The sequence below is a fragment of the Rhagoletis zephyria genome, unplaced genomic scaffold (assembly GCF_001687245.7).
Source record: "Rhagoletis zephyria isolate East Lansing unplaced genomic scaffold, Rhagoletis_zephyria_1.1 Rzeph_scaffold_00049, whole genome shotgun sequence".
In the NCBI taxonomy this organism is placed as follows: domain Eukaryota; kingdom Metazoa; phylum Arthropoda; class Insecta; order Diptera; family Tephritidae; genus Rhagoletis; species Rhagoletis zephyria.
This window is the reverse complement of record NW_016157133.1, coordinates 33435-50827: the sequence shown is the minus strand read 5'-3', so window position 1 is coordinate 50827 and position 17393 is coordinate 33435. Positions and strand designations below refer to the sequence as shown.

Sequence of the window (17393 nt, the reverse complement as noted above, 5' to 3'; positions counted from 1 at the left end):
TCGATAAATATTTGGATAATAATAAAGTTTACTGCATCGAAATGAAGTACGATATGAAAATTTTATAATATAGTAGCTACGATTCCGATAACAGAGTCGATAAAAATAGCGATAAACTATTTTTTCATAGACAAATATATCGATAAATAGTTCTATAAATTAATCGATAACTAGTGCATGCACAAATATGTAAACATGATTGTTTGTATATATCGACGGCTGAATGGAAGATCGGCCTATCTAAGCAGCCGGCTCTATCTCAGAAAACTTTTCAACAATGCCCTACTTCATAATTTGTATGAAGAACGCCCTATCTCAGAATTTGGTTCAAAAAAGGACTGTCTCAACTGAAAATATATTGAAAATATGTTGAGATAGGCCATTTTCGGACTGAATTCGGAAATAGGGCGTTCTTGAAAAATTTTTTTGAGATAGGGAGCTTTCGCACCGGCTGCTGAGATAGGTCGATCTTCCACTCAGCCGTCGATATGTAATATGCATCAAATCCTAGGCAAAGCAATCTGGGTCCAAAATTCAAATCAGATCATTTCGGAGTTTCAGACGTTCATTTAAATGTTTTATTAAATTTTTTTCACCACCCTTTATACATTCACATGTACTTGCGCACACATTTGTCCATCAGACATTGCAACCCGTTTTTTTCCACTGTGTAAATATTTGTTCACGCTTAATTCTTAAATGGCTTTAAAGCCAAAGTTATTTAACGTAATTTTTCATCGTCTTTTAACTATTCTTCTTTTTTCTTCTTTGACTACTTCGTATGCAGTTAAAAATATTTCGTTTTTAGGCGTTAAATTGTCAGCTGTTATGAGGTGTGTACCAGCTCCGCTTGATAGTTTATGTTTCTGTTGTTGTTGTTGTTGTTGTTGCGACTGTCAGCAGTCATTCGACTAATTTATGTGCCACAATATACGGTTAATGCATGCGTGCGAACTCCTGCGGTGTATTTCATGTTAATACTCGTATATCGCATACTTGCAACGCATTAGCCAAATTATACAACATATTTTATGACACCTTTAAAAATGTCATGGCATATTTGTTGCGAGAATACACATGTGTCTTTATGCATACACATTCGGGTTTACTCAGGCTTGGACGTTTGTTAAGAAATTGCGATTTGAGAGTCAACAAGTAGTGATTAGAAGAAAAAAGGTAAATTTTCATTCGTTAAGAGTGTGCAATAGCTTAGCATAGTGGATATAATCTGAGCTCTATAAATTAGTTTATCGCTCTTTCTCCTTGCGTTTACGAAGAATATTCGCTTAGATAGCCTTTCAAAGAATTAATAGGCAGGTTGGCCACACAAGGAATTCTTTTAAAAAAGCACCTTCTAAGAATACAATACCATTCAAAACATTGAAGGACTTTGCTCATCGAAATTCTACATTCGTTGCTACGAAAATCGAGGAGGCTAGCCCTCTTAAAACTTGTGCAGCAGACGATCCTCACGAATGACGCACGTTATCGTCTAACGACCAAGAAAATTTCTGGAAATAAGTAAGACTAGTAGTGAAAGTGGCATTTATTTAAAATGTCAACTTTCCGCACATATCTTCTATTAATGTTAGCACTTTCAGTACCTAGATTTCGATCCGTGAACGGATGTTACATTTCGAGCCCTGTTTAAGCCGTCGCAAACTTCAACCGTTGTTCGTCCCAGGAGCAACACACCTTATGTTGTGTTTGTGAGAGTACACTCCAACCGAACTCCACTTCGTTTAAGCGTAATACAAGTAGGGATGGAACTACCTCAAGTCGTGTACAGCCTTTAGGTCACACACGCTTTGTGATCCCATGTTACTCAAGTCAAACGGTAATCACAGCTTCTACAATGAACCCCGCGCAGTGCACCGTTGCCTCCTAGCACCCAAGCAGCTTTCCCGTCTCAACGGACCTAACCAAAGAGACGAATTTGCACAGCTACTCAACTTTGTTTAGTTGCACAGAATACAATATGCTCTAATAAGATCACAAGCGAGATAATGGTAGTTGCCTAACGTACATTGCACTCTACATCTTACAGTACCGAACGACATAGACCGCAGGGATGCCATATCTACTAGGATGTCCGGTCAGGTAAAGTCGAGTCCAAAATATTCAGTGCTTTCACAGCCCTGTCATCTGCTTACCGGCAGGATAAATGTATGTACGTGCTCTCCTCAGAGTTGAAATCGGCATTGTAGTGAGTGACTTGGACGCGCTAGACGATATTTTGTGTTATGGGTAATTGCAGAAGCTCGCAACTGGCGTATTGGTCGCTGTCGTTAGCATCGATCTTCTAGCCATAGTATTATTTCCTCATAAACCAGCTGACTTTGCTACCAAGGATCATCGCGCTATATGTATAACAACTTCAACAAAGCTGATTGTCACGGCTTCGCGGAAGTTAGCTGACGCTTAACATCACAAACTACCAGGTGTCTCGTCCAAATGGCGTTGGATCAGTCAAAAGCGTTTGACACCGTCTGCATCTCTCTCCCGCAGGCAATAAAAAGGTGGACTTCAGTAGTCAGCAACATTTCGAAATCAAACCTCGAAACCTAGAAAATTTAAAAAGGGTGTGGTGGTTTCCCCGATTCCCTTTAATATCTATATATCGAAGTTCCCCTACCCAGCCCCTTGAAGCAGTTTCCACAATCTCATACGCTAATTATTGCTCGATATTGGGATCCAAAGTAAAGCGCTCTCCGATGATTTGACTTCATCAACGCGAGAAGCCTTTCTTCCCCCTCACTCGCCCCCACGAAATTTTCGGCGACCATTTTTACCACTGTTTAAGCGACTTACAACACCTGGTGCCTAGAGGTATGCTACACCTTCATTCATTTACATACATACATATCTGCAAGAAAATGTGCATATGATAATAATTCTGGCACCACAAACCATGGTTAACTGGCTTGATGCATCCCGCCAAAAACTTTTCCGGAGGTTTATAAAAGGCAAAGGTCACAGCATTACAACTATTCAGGACTCTGTATCACTTTCCGTATACGAGGAGTGGTAGCAGATGTTTACCATTGATCACAGTTTACGTCCCACATTTTTTTACGTAAATAAATATCCAAGTGCTCAAAGAAGCACAACATCATGCTTATTAATGAATTTATGGTTGGTTGAGGAGGCAACTATTCGAAATTCTAGATCAGATCCAGAGTAATGTACTCAACACAGTACAGATAGGCAATTAACATTCGGCCACCCTCACTACCTCCGACCTGTGAATGTCATCATCGGAATTCAATCACCATCAGTTGCAGAAGAACACCTTCAGCTGCCTTAGGATCCACGCTGCTCTGGCACAATTACGGTCTGATTACTGCAGCAGGTTAAACTCCTTTTTACCCATGCTAGACCCCACAGTATATGCTGCATGTGAAGGTTCCCCCCACGACCTTTGCCTTGGCCCGACCACAACGAAGCAGCACGTTTCGCGCACCTAGCGTTAATTAAACTTGACGACAGCGATTGCAGGATTAAGCAACAACTTCACCTGATTAAAAACCAGTCTACCCGTATTTATAAATTATTTTTGTAAGAATAGATAACTAAGCGTCGTTCTTCAGAAATCGCTCCATCAATATTAACACTTAAAGATAGCAAAACACGTTCAACTAAACTCACCTGCTGCTTAAAACGCTTGCTGGCGCTTCTCTTCAACGTATTGCAATTCGCATTTCTCGCCGCGCGATCCACCTCATCGTCTGCAGCAGTAACGCCTATACCTTGAGGCGGCATGCAGCGCTTACTCAGCTCCACCAGCTCCGAAACAGGTTGTACCTGCCCCGAAAAATAAAACAAGTTTAAGAAATACGTTTTTTTTTTTGTAATTTTCCAAACCCACTCACCTCCACAGTAACCGAATCGCCGCTGTTGCGTATCATCTCGATGATCACCTCACGCGACAACTCACTCACCGGCGTACCGTTCACTTTGAGCAAACGATCGCCAGGCAGCAGTCCAGTCGCACCACCACCCGCACCCGGCTCAGCGAATATGACCGGCTTGAATGTGGGTGCGGTCAGCGATTCGGCGCGATCCAAACAAATCGCTTTGCGTAAACTGAACCCAAAATCATTGCGTGGCGACTTCTGACGCCTAATAACGAGCTCACGCGCCGGCGGCAGTTGCACCAACTTAATCGGTGGCAATGGCAATTGCACATCCTCGAATGCGTGTACACGCGACCACCGATCGATGCCTTGCGATTCGCCAATAGGACTCAGCGAAAATGGTGGCGTGGCAAAGGAAGAATTTGTCGTATCTGTGAGACTGTCTGCGCTGGGTGATGGCGAGGTCATAACACGCAGATTGCCACTATGATGCTGTGGCAGTTGTGGTGCATAGCGCGCTGTTGTGGGTAGGGTCATGGCGCGTTGTATGCCCACGTTGCCACCTTCGTCGCTGCGCAGACTCTCGACGGAGGTGAAGGCGGTGCCGCCGCTGGTGTGTGGATTAACGCCGCCTGCACTACCGGCGCCACCGACTACACCACCCATGCTACTGCGTCCGGTAGCAGCACCACTAATGCTATTGCTGCGACTACCTTCGAAGGGCAATTCATTTTGCATTGTGTTGCGCATTACAAGCAGTTGTGCCTCGGGCGATGCGATTGTTATCTCTTCGTGTACGTTGGATATGTTGCTGCGTGAGCCCTTCAGTATGCCACGTTTTGGAGGCTTAGGCGGTACGGGAGGCAGTGAACGATGCTGTAATGGAAGAACATACAAATGTGGTTAGTTTGAATTTCGTTTTGAGGTAGAGAGAAATAAATGCATTATACATAGATGAAATGTTTTGGAAGCTTTGCAAAGGATGCTGTGGTATACGCCAAACTGAACTAATCGCAAGTGAATAATGGGAGATGCTTTTCATATTACCTTCTATTCTGAAATATAAAGACGAAAATTAATTATTATTTTTATTTTCGGTCAAATTCAAAAGCAATGTCCAAAGAAACGCTGCCAATTTTCCTCGAGCTTGAGTGTTTACAACGGGAACAGAGGCGCTTGGAATCATCCCATAAACCCCCTTTAGTCTTACGCATAGAAAAAGAGGCCTGTTGAAATGCCCTGAGACTACCAAACCTGACCGCACCAAAAGTGGAGGCTCCAGGTGCCATCTGAGTATCTTAAAACTATTCATAAAAGATTCCATTGTCTAATTAACAAGCATAACCCAGATGATAATTTAGGTAGGTGAAGCTATTCTAAAAGACTTTCCCAAAAAGGGCTGCAAAATTGCTTCCTTGTGTTGCTTCTAGAAGGGATTTTCCTATTTTTGATTTACGCGAGTGTAATGATTATATTATTCGGCGTCACAAATTAATTTTTATGTACTTTAAAGATGTATGGATTTTATGAATTAAAGAGCTATGGGTTGCGAAAGCAGAAGTCCTTCAATTTGTCCCACTCCTTACAAAAAAAGAAAGTAGATAGCAATGTGAAGTAGAAGGACACTTGGCGCTCGGGAAGGCTTATCGGAAGGGCTTTCAACTCCTGAAATTACCGATGTTATCCTTTATTAAGCCCTACTAGGTTATAATTCATAAAAAAGGCTTTTGAGAGGCGGTAAACACAATGATCAGCGAAGGAATCCTAAGGGCTTTATCAACGAAAGGGCTAATACTATCGCAAAGTTCGAGAACCAACGGAGCCCGTAGGGACCTCAGCCTTCATGTGGCCTATCCAAGGGATACATGGAGGAGTTTCTACAAAGAAGAGAAGACTTTCTCTGAACGAGGCGGGAGTATCAAAAAACTATCTCTGGATGACCGATAAGGCACTGCCAGCTTGGGTACCACTTTTGTAAAACGTAACTTTCTGAGGAGAACAGCAAGTTTTGTGGGCCGTTGCAGGAAACCCCAGATACCAAGTGATAAGTAGTATTATTAGACTTATACACCTTGGGGAAAGATTATCGTCTCCAACCACAATCCGTAGCTTGACACTCTCCAACGGAGTTAACAGCAATAATCAATAAGAGAGAGCTTCCTTGAGAATAAACATTTATTATAGGATAGATGTTCATGGGCGTAGCCAGGTAGGGGCAGGGGGGTGCACGAACCCTCCCTCCCCCCTAGCTTTCAAATTTTCCTTATATATATATAAAATAGTACCCTGAAATGCCAGCTTAATAGGGTCGAGCCCCGAACTTGGCTCTAGGTAAGAAATGGGGTCTTAAACCCCACATTGTACACTGGATTTATACAGCAGTCGTACGTTCTACGGCGTCACAGACTGGTGGACATCACTGGATAAGTCGGTCGCTAATTGCATTGCTTGCATGCTAAACACAGAATCGCTGCAATCCACGGCTACTAAAGTCTTGGAAACACTACTAAACATTATACCCGTAGACCTTTTTGAGAAGCTGCAATGCAGTAAGATTAAGTACAATGTCATAATGGAAAGACACCAGATTCGACCACACCATCGTTCTTACCAAGTACACCGATACTTTTAGACTGCACTACACCGCCTCTCTAGCTCGAGAGCAAGTTCTCCACTCGTATCCATTCGAGGAAGGATAGGGATTCGATTCGGACTGAGGCTTAAAAGATAACCCTACAATCGTCTAAACGAATGGCTCTAATTTGAATCTAAGAGTGGGATAAACTCGAAGTACCTCTCCCACCAGATCTCTGTTTTAGGCTGTCAGACTACTGCAGCGTATTGTAAGCAGAGCTCGCGGCCATAAAAGAGACTGCACTTTGGCTTATCGAATCTTCTCTCAATCTGCATTCAGTACTCCGATATCCAGGTAGCTGTTAGGTCACTGGATTGCTGTTAAACTTTGTAAAAAATTGCGATAGAATGTAAAAAAGTGCTCAACGAGATAGATTCAAATTCTACTATCCACATTCTGTGGGGCGACTGGATAAAAACTTCGACAAGATTAGATCCGACGCACTCATTCGATTAGAAGGCCCCTAATAAAGCAAGTGACCGGTATTATAACGGGTCACTGCTTGATGGCAAGTCATGCTATGAAGAATGCTAGAATGGGCCTGCCGGCCAATGACTTCCGTCAAAACTGCAGCGGCAAGGAAGAAATTGAGACTGTAGAATACTACCTTTGTCACTGCACTAATCTTGATCTCCGAGGACAGTATTCCCGGGACGATGGTTGACGATTGTGATGATTAACTATTGATGAATGCCGTTTAAGGCGCGTCTAAAGTGCATAACTGATACCTAGGCTCTGAAAAGTATGTACTGTGGACTAGGTTGTTCGATTATTCGCCTTTTTTCCAAAACCGGCTTTCAAGTTAATCGAAATATTGAAATTTTAACAAAAAAAAAAATCGTTCATTTTTTTGAAATCGGAAAAACCCGGACAAACCGGTTTTATTTCACATAGATTTCATGCAGCGAAAATGCTTATGTTGGTGTGGAGTCATGACAAAAAATACAATAAAGCTATTAACATTAAAGATAGCTTTTATTTAGAAAAGAGCAAGGTAAAACAAGTTCAAAATTTTTTTTAGATCAAAAGTAAAACAAATAATAATCAGTGGAAAACGTACGTTTGGTCCTATTTTAACATTTCTTGCTTTATTGCATTTTTTCTCACTTTTCGGATATGAGTAGTGCTCTTGCCGAAGAATCCGAGTGCTTAGATGTACCTGCTGGTACTCGGGAGGTCCATAGTTCAATTTCTGGTCCCAGCAACATCAAAAAAAGGCAAACCTCCGAGTGTACTTCGTCGGAGCTGGAGTTAAAGTATAGATATCTCAATATAGGGGTTTCCTTTATACCGGAAAGCCCTGAAAGCTTCGAAAGAACTCAAAAATTTTATTCAGAAGTCAAGCTTTGTATGAAATGAAAAAACCGGTTTGTTCGATAAAAAAAAAATCCGGTTCATTCTATTTTCAGAAATCAACATTTCAAAAACACCGTCTATAGACATAAAAAAACCCGGTGGAAACCGGTTTGGAAAAACCGAGTTATTCACCCTACTGTGGACAAAGTGTCTGTCAATACTAAGTTGGCTTAGTACTAATTCGCTCAAAGGCTTGCTTTCAAAAAAGCCGTAAACACACTGTCAATATTTCTAGCTAGAATACATAAGACAGATTTGCTTAATCTCTCCAAATAAATCGCAATCACAACGAGTGTAGTTAGATAGAGCACAAAAGCTTCCGCTAAATCACTTCATCAGTACTTGACTCCTATTATATTTACCTTTCCGTTCCCACTCGCTGTGCTGCCCGTCGCCGACAGCAAGGAATGTAATACACCCGCAGCAGCTCCTCCAGCACCTGCAGCAGCCGCACCAGCGCCATTATAACGACTCTCAATGGTGGTCGTCACAGATGCGACAATTTCTTCATTGCCGCGATCCAATTCATAAATGCTATCACCTTCGCCACTAACTTCGGCGTTCAACGCCGCACGGTCGATATCCAGCTGGGCAAAAAACTCCGCACTATAATCAGCTGTAATGCCGCTAGGCAATTTCTCTTTCTCTTTGCGACGACCGCGAATTTTTAGCGAACGGCGTACCTGCGAAAGGGCGTCACATCAAAGAGAGATAAAACGGAAATAATTTTATTTTTCAAAGTTGGAAATTACATATTTACTAAGTAGATACACCTACAGACATACCTCATCTAGACGCAGCAGCTCCTCAGTGCTCATGCTGCCCGAAAGCAGACCTGCATTTTTAGCCTCTTTACGCAATTTCTTCTCACGTTTGCGACGCTCTTTCTCTTCGTCGCCACCGCCGCTGCTGCCACCACTCACCGAGGATACGCCCTTTTTCATGAAATTGAACATCTTATGGTTGTTATTTTTGTTGTGATTGCTGTTGCTCCACTATGGATAGTGTGTTAGTTATTGCTATTTGCTATTGAGGAAGTGCAAAAGTATGTGGAAAGAGTTGTATGTGGCGCAACGATTCGCTAGCTACTCGTCGTTGCTGATTTTGTTAGCGTCGCTCGTGCCGCTTAGTTGGGCACAACCGGCGAGCTCAGCTGCTGGACGCCACACATGCGAAGGGCAATCAATAGTGCTGTTGGTTGACCCTTGCTGGCCGGTGCAAACTAAATGCGAACACGAAGGTCGTCAGCTGCTATGCGCTGCGCCGCTAATGTGTGCGGGGGATGCGCGTTGCGGCGCAGTGTGGTGCGGTGCGATGTTTGTGAGGGTGGTAGGGGATGCTTTCACGCGATTTTTACTACAATTCCAGGTATAATTTTCAAACAGCAGCCGCCTTCCTTTTGTAGTGCACCGATTCCGCTTTTGGTTTCACAGTTTAAGCACCGACGACTGCAAGATAGGAGAGAAAAAAAAAACAAACAAAAATTGTAAATTAGAGGCGTGGCTAATTTATGTTGTACATAAATGTTTATTTCTGTTAGATATATTTATCACCAATTTTTTATCACTAATCAATTGAGAAGAAGTAGAGCTGTCTGGCCGACCAGACAGTGAAATTGCATCTGTGCAGCGCTACAACTCTCGCTGTTGCCGCTCGACTTGAATTGACTCGACTCGCTCGACACCACACATCACACAAACGTCAACTGGAAACAAGCGGTCACAAAAGAAAAAACACAACACTAATATACAACCCTCGGTGGCAAAGATGCCACATACCGCACGAGTGTAACTGATACAATTTCACTTTTACACTTTATTTTATTTTTTTCATTTGCATTTGCAATGCAATTTTCCACATTAAATTCAGCTACTTGGTGCATCTATGAATGAATGAATGAATGAATGCATTATGATTACCCATTATTGTGTTATTGCATTATTTATGCGCGCAGTGGTGTGATTTTTTCGCATGCCACATAGCACAGAGCAAAGGCTTGCAACTTTTCTTTGATATCCATTCATGCAACGACTGCAACTGATGTACATAGAACGAACGCAACTAATTCGATTTGTAGTGCAAGTTTTCCGGCAAGGCAAAGTGAAGTGAAAAATTTAATAAAGCAATGTAAAAAGGAAAAACAAAAGCAAATTGTGAATGCCATGCAAAACGCAAACGAGCAACGGCGAGCAGCGAAGAATGACTGGCGGCTGGCGTGTGTGAGATGGTGCGAACCCAAACTCCGGTTTTCCACCCACGAAAAATACTCGTCACAATGGAGGTATAGCACCAGCACAAATCGAAAGACAGCAGCGCAAATAAACGCTGGCGCTGTAGGAAAATAGTTTAAATCTTGACAGATCTGCTGCCTCAGGGCCTGAAAGGAGAACAGCTGGCAGCAACTCGCATCCTAACTTTGAGACAGTGATGGGTGAAATTGCATTAACATAGTTTATTGCAGTAAACACCAAAGGAGCATTACAAATGTAGTGCCGAGAAGGTCCGAAAGATGCCGAAAAATCCCCGTAATACCGAAAATTCCTGAAAAACGAGAAATAATCCCAAATATTCCAGAAAGGTAAAACACGAAGAATTTGTATAATGGAAACTTTTGTAAATACAGAAATAAACCCGAAAGGCGACGGAGAGTTCCGAAAAATTCTGAAAAATCCCGAAAAGTGAAAAACAACTTTGTTCTCCCCAGAATACCGAAAATTCTTTAAAATCCAGAAATAATCCCGAAAAGTCCGGAAAGGTAAGACACGAAGAATATTCAGAAATTATCACGAAAAATTTGCAAACTACTGAAATTTTTTTAAAGAAAAACCCAAAACCGACGGAGAGTTCCGGAAAGTTCTGAAAAAAACACGAAGAATCCCGATGAGTTCAGAGGAAGTTCTGAAAATACCGAAGAACCAGAAATTTTCCCGAAAATCCCGAAATTCCCCAAAAATACCGAAAATTTCTCAAAATCCAGATATAATCCCGGAAATTTCTGGAAAATTAAACGCGAAGAATTCCAAAAATGCCAAGATTATTCCGAAAGGTTTCAAAAATTTACAAAATACCAAAACAAAAATTCAAAATACAGAAATAGTCCCAAACAACCGACGGTCCCGAAAAATTCGGGAAATCGCAAAAAATAAAACACGAAGAAATGTTCAAAAGAAGATCAGAAAAAGTACTAAAAATAGCGAAACGGCTCGAAAATCCAGAAATAACCCCGAAAAGTTTACCCAAAGTATAGAAAATTCTTGAAAATCCGGAATTAATCCCGGAAGGTCTCGTAATAGACCAAAACGTAAAACACGAAGAATCCAAAGAAGTGTGAAATCCCCGAAAATATCGAAAAGTGTAGATAATAACGAAATAATCTTGAAATGTCCCGAAAGCTCCGCGCAAGTTTCAACCAAATTCATTATGAATTCAAATTGAATGGCACTGAAATTCACTCGGAATTGAATTGCAGAACCTGCCGGAAATGTTGCGAAAATCCAGAAGCAATATCGATAATTAAAACATAAAGAATCCCGAAATGTCCAGAAGAAGTTCTGAAAAAGTACCGAATATCTCGAAAATTCAGAGGTAATCCCGATAATCCATAAATTATACCGAAAGTCTTCTCAATTTACCGAAAATTTTTGAAATTCCAGAAATAATCCCGGAAAGTCGCGAAATATCCCATAAAGTAAAACACGAAGAACCCCCAAAAGTCCAGAAAATACCAAAATAATCTTGAAAAGTTCCGTTAGATCCGAAAATTTCGCATTCAGCTTCGATACATCCGTGAATAAATTTACGGGACTATCAATTCTAAAAACCACCTAAGCCTGCCTTATTTGCACCTGATGGGGAGTGGGTAGAGAACTAGGTACTCGCACCCAGCACCGATATGAAGTGATCGGTTCGTACCGGAAGTCTGCATTCCTAAGCCTTATTTAAGGGTAGTGGTGGTCTGAAGCGCACCACTGACTCCTATTAAGGCCTTGTCTAGTGCGTCCCTCAAACAAGGACATCATACAATAAATTTCGCTTATGGTATCATAATTACTGGCTTTATCACCCGCGGCGAGTGGCCTTAGCTATTGTCGATGGACCCTTCTTTGTCGCTTGCTTGACGTCCGGCCTGCAGGAAACCAACTTGACTCCAGACACACAAACTTATTTTGCTTTCCGTTGTTCTGGAAAATAACTGCACGTAGGAAGGGAATATTTCCAACATTGTCGGCCTGAGATCTTCAGAAACTATCCGACTAGCCAGAGCCTGCAAGCAATGATCTAAGCCGTCATCAAGCCGATGTGGCCTGCAGCTCCTAACTTTAAAAACGGACTGTAATCGATAATCTCAAAAGTAACAAACGTTGAGCTCTACAATAGGTATAGTCAATACCACCGTATTAATCCCAACAACTCCACGCGCACTCGGCAAATGCTGGACCCATGGGAATCTACCATTAAACGCAACGTACCCTCTTAAAGCTCAAAGTTCCTACAGGGTGGTTAAATATACGAGCATTCCTGTGTATACATTGCGAAAAATCAGCACGCATTGATGAGGATGTCAAACAATGGGTGGAAAATATGTACCACCAAACAGGTCAACCAGCTCATCAGCGCAGCTCATGCACACACACATCTAGATGCATATAATACATACAAATTTAATATAGACGTATCAGCGCATGGGTCGGTCTTTCGGTCGTCGCTATCACCGGCATACAAGGCGCCCCACAAGCCCACAGTTGCTGTGCAACAGACAACAAGACACCAACCAGCCACGCAGAGCCAAACAAATGGAAATGGCAAAAAAAAAGCGTTAGCCATTTACACAGCCAGCGATTGCAGCAGCATTGGGGAAAAGAAAATTAGAAAAAAGATAAAAGAGATACGAAGAAAAGTCAAACGAAAGCAATAACATCAATGAACAAAATCGAAAAGCAAACAACGACATCAAAGCTAAAATGCGGAATAAGAACAACATAAGCAAACATCCACGGCAGCCGTGATGAGTCCGGAACTAACTGAACTTTGTGTGAAGATTACGTTTTACAAGAATAGACCTCAGAGCACGCGCCCTCCCCTAAAGAAAATCACACACGGCGACATATACAAATGGAGAATGAGGAGGTTGCCGCTTGGTTGAAAAGATTTTCACATTCATAAATAGCTTTGAATTCTTGTGCATGAAAATTACGAAAAAAAATCTATAAAGGAATAGTCGGCTGTATAGGCACAAATTTGGTAAAGAACCTGTTTCAAAGGATTCAGAGTATCGGAATCAATTATCTTGGAGAGCTGCATCCGTGGTCGAATGATTACTCGTTTCGACTCGAATGAAATATAATGGAAGCTGTTTTCTCGCAAAAAAAAGTGTTTGAAGTAGCGTAGAAGTCTTTAAAGTATCCTGATTCTCCAGCGAATCCCAGCAGATCCGCCAATGGAGTTTTCCTAAGCTATGGTAGGCTCTTGAGGAAGTGGTCCCCTAGACATTTGGGTCGTTTTCTGCGGAGTGCAGCGCACTCTGAAAGGAAGTGTTAGACGTATTATACCTCCTGTTTATCCGTGCAGCTTCTACGGAAATCCGAACCTCGCGGCCATGTGGCCAATGGCCCAGTATGCTGTTCCTATGCCTAGGAGAGGCCTAACGTATAACTCCGTATTCTTGGATATTTTTCCATCTGCTGTTGGTGACAACTCTGGTCACTGTCTCAACCTCCGAAGACCGGAATCGCCAGGGAGGTTTTACAATCTGGACCGTTTCACCTAATGTTATATCAGATCACTTTCAGGCACACTCGTGCTCTTCCTCATTTCCCGGAAGACCACTATGTTCCGGGGCCTAGTAATGTTTGGTTATCTGTGCTTCTCTCTGAGATCTTCGGCATTCCTTGACGTATATTGAATGTGTCGTTGCCGAACGTAAGGCTATGATGGCAGCTTGACTGCCAACAACGAAGCCAAGTTTAGATGGAGCTAGGTCAATCATGCTAACCAGCTTTGCCGCTATGTCAATTGCATATACCTTAGCCTGGAAAGCGCTCCAGAGATCTGGTAGTCTATAGGATTCTATCATAGATAATTCCTGGGAGAACACGCCAGATCCTATCCTTATGTCCATTTTGGAGCCATCCGTGAAAATGGGGATTTCGTCGTCGTTTATTTGTAAAGATTTGTCGCAAGATGTGTACATTTTGGCAACCACAGAGTGGTGTTGTCTAGAAATTTTTACTCAAAATGAGTTCAGCTTAAGTCAAAAAAATCTAAACTACCCCACTTTAAGCTAAGAAGGAATTTTTGGTTCTACTTTCGGAAAGTTCAGCCATCGCGAGAACACCTCCGCAAAAGGAAAGAGGCTGATTGACTTCACTGCTGCATAGAACTTCGTGCTTAGTGGTACCAGACACCAGCATCGAAGCATACACAAAGGCACTTGATAACCCTCTCGCTTTTTTTTTTGGCATTACCACCCACCAAGAAGCATCGGATATGTCGAACAAAAGCCGGGTTGCTGCTGCAGACAAAAACGCAACATACAAAGAAGAGATGTATAGTCAAGAAGAAACGAGACGCAAAAAGATGTGAAGGCGAAGAACTTGAGATGCTGACAGACAGGAGTTGAATGCAAAAATTTTCAGAAAATAGGGCAGCAATCACATGGTTTCAAGAAGGAGGCTAATAACTACAAATACGAAGATAGAAATCTGGTAATAGAAGCCCAGAGTGCACTTGAGATTGGAGGAAATACTTCTCAATGCTTTTGTATGGCGACACCGGTTGCGCGTTTGGTTAAGAAGAAGAATCCAGCGTAGTGTTTGTGCCGAAGACCTGGATTCACCAAAAACCTGGACTCCAGGAAGGGTCCTGTTCTGGGAAGGCTATTTAATTCAAAATTGATGTTTGCAATAATTCTTTAGCAAGAAATACGTTTATGATAAAATTGTGGAAAATAGGCGTGGCACCGCCCACTTATGACCACATACATATGTGTATCTCGGTAACCGTTTGATTAATTTGTACCAAACTCGGTGCGATTATTGTGCTTGCCACATAAAACCAAAACGCTGAAAATTATTGAAATCGGACTAAAATTGCGCCCACTTTTAATATAACAGTAAGTTTTAGAAATACTTGAAACTTCTATACTTCGAAATTTAAAATGTGCTAATTTACTTAAAGTTGATACTAACAACAATCTCTTAAAAATCCCAACGGTCGTAAAGACAAATAATAAGAATAGTTTTAGAAAAGTTACAAAATCATTTTGACAAATTAGTTAGAGTAGCTAATTCATTATCAACGATGAAGATCAAGCAGATTCTTTTCAATCAGAAGCTTCCGATTTTTTCCGATTCTCCATTACTACCATATGAAATATGTACATATGTATGTATGTATTTTGCACCCCATCATTAAAAACGGTTGGATAATGTAACGATAAGCGTTAAGTGGCAAGCGCCAAGTGATGCATGTCTTCATGCTTGCCCCTCTACCGTACTGTTTTACGATAAGAGCGTTATCCGCGTTTATCTGCCTGCCACATGAACAGCTGCTGGCGTGAATTTGTTGTGGCGCTGTAAATTATATATGAATTAACACAATAATTTCCATTGTCCAAGTAATAATGCTGTCAGTCAATTAGTCAGTTAGTCAAGCGAGCTGTGGAACAAGTTGTACGTACGAGTATGTATGTATTACTACAGGTGCCGCAAATCAGCCGTTTTTATGTGCTAAAGCGCAACAACAGACCCAGAGTCAGTCATTCATGCCGTAACTCGTGCCACACCACTCATGTTGTTGTCACTCACACCAGCGCCAGTGAGAGTTAGTCAGCCAGTAAGCCGACGACAGACATTACAAAATGTTTTATTGCGTGAGATCAGCAAATGTGCTTGCATTCAATTTTTTTTTTTTTAATTTTCCTATACATATATTTTTTTGTTGTAACTATGAATGCGAGTAAGTCACTGAGTGTGAGTTATTACCATACGTATTATGTAAGTACTTTTTCACACAAAAGAAATGCTCATGAATCTTTACTAGTCTCGTTCTTCAACTTTATTTATGCAAGCGTTGCATTTTTTATTATTTTTCATATATCTGTTTTTTTTTTTTCCATGACACTAAAGGTCAAGGGTATTTATAAGACGTATGTATGCTCATTTGCTTGTAATTTGCTCTATAAAGAAAGCTGCAATAAACGAGACAGAATACAGAAGATTAGAGCTAAGCAGCTGAGCATCTACATCCATCAATTTTCTTATTGACTTTTCTGAAAACACCACCATATAGTCTACTACGTTGATGTGTGGAAATGTGTGGAAATGTGCAATATCGGCAAATTGTATCGCCCGTACATACACACAAATTCTTACAAACAAGAATGCATATGTTTGTATGTACATTAGGGTGCATCGCCAAAAAAAAAGTTGTGGTTTTTCGACCGGAATTATACAATCCTATCATTTTAAGACTTCTGACAAAATATTTCATATAAGGTCCTTTCATTAAATAAAAAAAAAGTTAAACAGACCTCTTAAGCTTAAACTTTTCTATCTATCTTTTTAAAAACATAGCTTTAAGCAAAAACAGTACCAATTTTTTTGTATGATGAGTGTTGCACCCTAATATAAATACATTAGAACGTACCACTTTACAAGTAAACAAAAAAAGTTCGCCGTACACGGCTGAGTCTCAAGAATTTTTGCAATGCAATATAAAAAAAAAAATAATTTTTTTGTCGAACGTAGGGGTCGCGGTCGCGATCTTAAAGATATATCGACATATCGATGTTCTGGGTTTCGATTAGACAATTTTTGTATTCAAAAGTTCAATCACCTCAAGTACCTCGTTCTAGTTCTTATCCATCAGATCTCAGTTCTTTTCAGCCAGTAAGTTAAGAAAGCAACTCTGGCTAAGATATTTGCAAGTCTACAATTGAAACACAATAGGCAAGATAGTTTCAAATGTTTTGTTTATTCTGACACGAAAGCACCCTTGCCAACGTTCATGGTGGAAAGCTCTTATTACAGAAAGCAGTCGCAAAGAGAGCAAAGCATTGGTATGCCATTCGAGAGATGCGAGGTTCGAGCTTCAGAACAGCGGATTTTTTTTTATTTTTTGTAGTAAAAAGTTTTTTATTTAATTTTCTCTTAATTATTGGATTTAATTGTTTTTGAAATAAAAATATAATTTTTAATTTTCATTTTTAGAAACTTATGTATTTTTTCTCTTTTTTGACCGATTTCACAAAAAGTAGAAAGGTTATCAATTCGTCGGAATACTTTTTTTTATGTATGTTACCGCATAACTTCGGTTTTATATTTTTATAATTCTTTTTTTTTTAAATGAAAGGTGTTACTTCACAGGTGGTGCCATACTAAATCCGACCATTGGTTCATGAAGAAATTAACGATAATCTTAAATTTGTATATGAGAATTGAAGTCGGTTTTTTTTTTGCTTAGAAATTACTTGTTTTTAATTTTCTTTTATGTTTTATTTGATTAACGTTTAATTTTCAGATTTTAATATTTTAAAAAGAAAAATA

At 40.7% G+C, this 17393-nt stretch overlaps 1 protein-coding gene across 5 annotated transcripts in view; it reads right to left on the bottom strand.

Annotated features, from left to right (window-relative positions):
• Window positions 1-17393, bottom strand: part of Mhcl (Myosin heavy chain-like) — a 186185-nt gene that overhangs the window by 152879 nt on the left and 15913 nt on the right. For all 5 annotated transcript variants that reach the window (XM_017622697.1, XM_017622689.1, XM_017622715.1 and 2 more), the window contains exons 2-5: window positions 8634-9296; window positions 8211-8531; window positions 3873-4733; window positions 3649-3804 (exon numbers count right to left, since the gene is read on the bottom strand). In XM_017622697.1, the coding sequence (XP_017478186.1) occupies window positions 3649-3804; window positions 3873-4733; window positions 8211-8531; window positions 8634-8804 (1509 nt within the window). In that variant the 5' untranslated portion in view covers window positions 8805-9296. The remainder of the gene's footprint in view (window positions 1-3648; window positions 3805-3872; window positions 4734-8210; window positions 8532-8633; window positions 9297-17393) is intronic.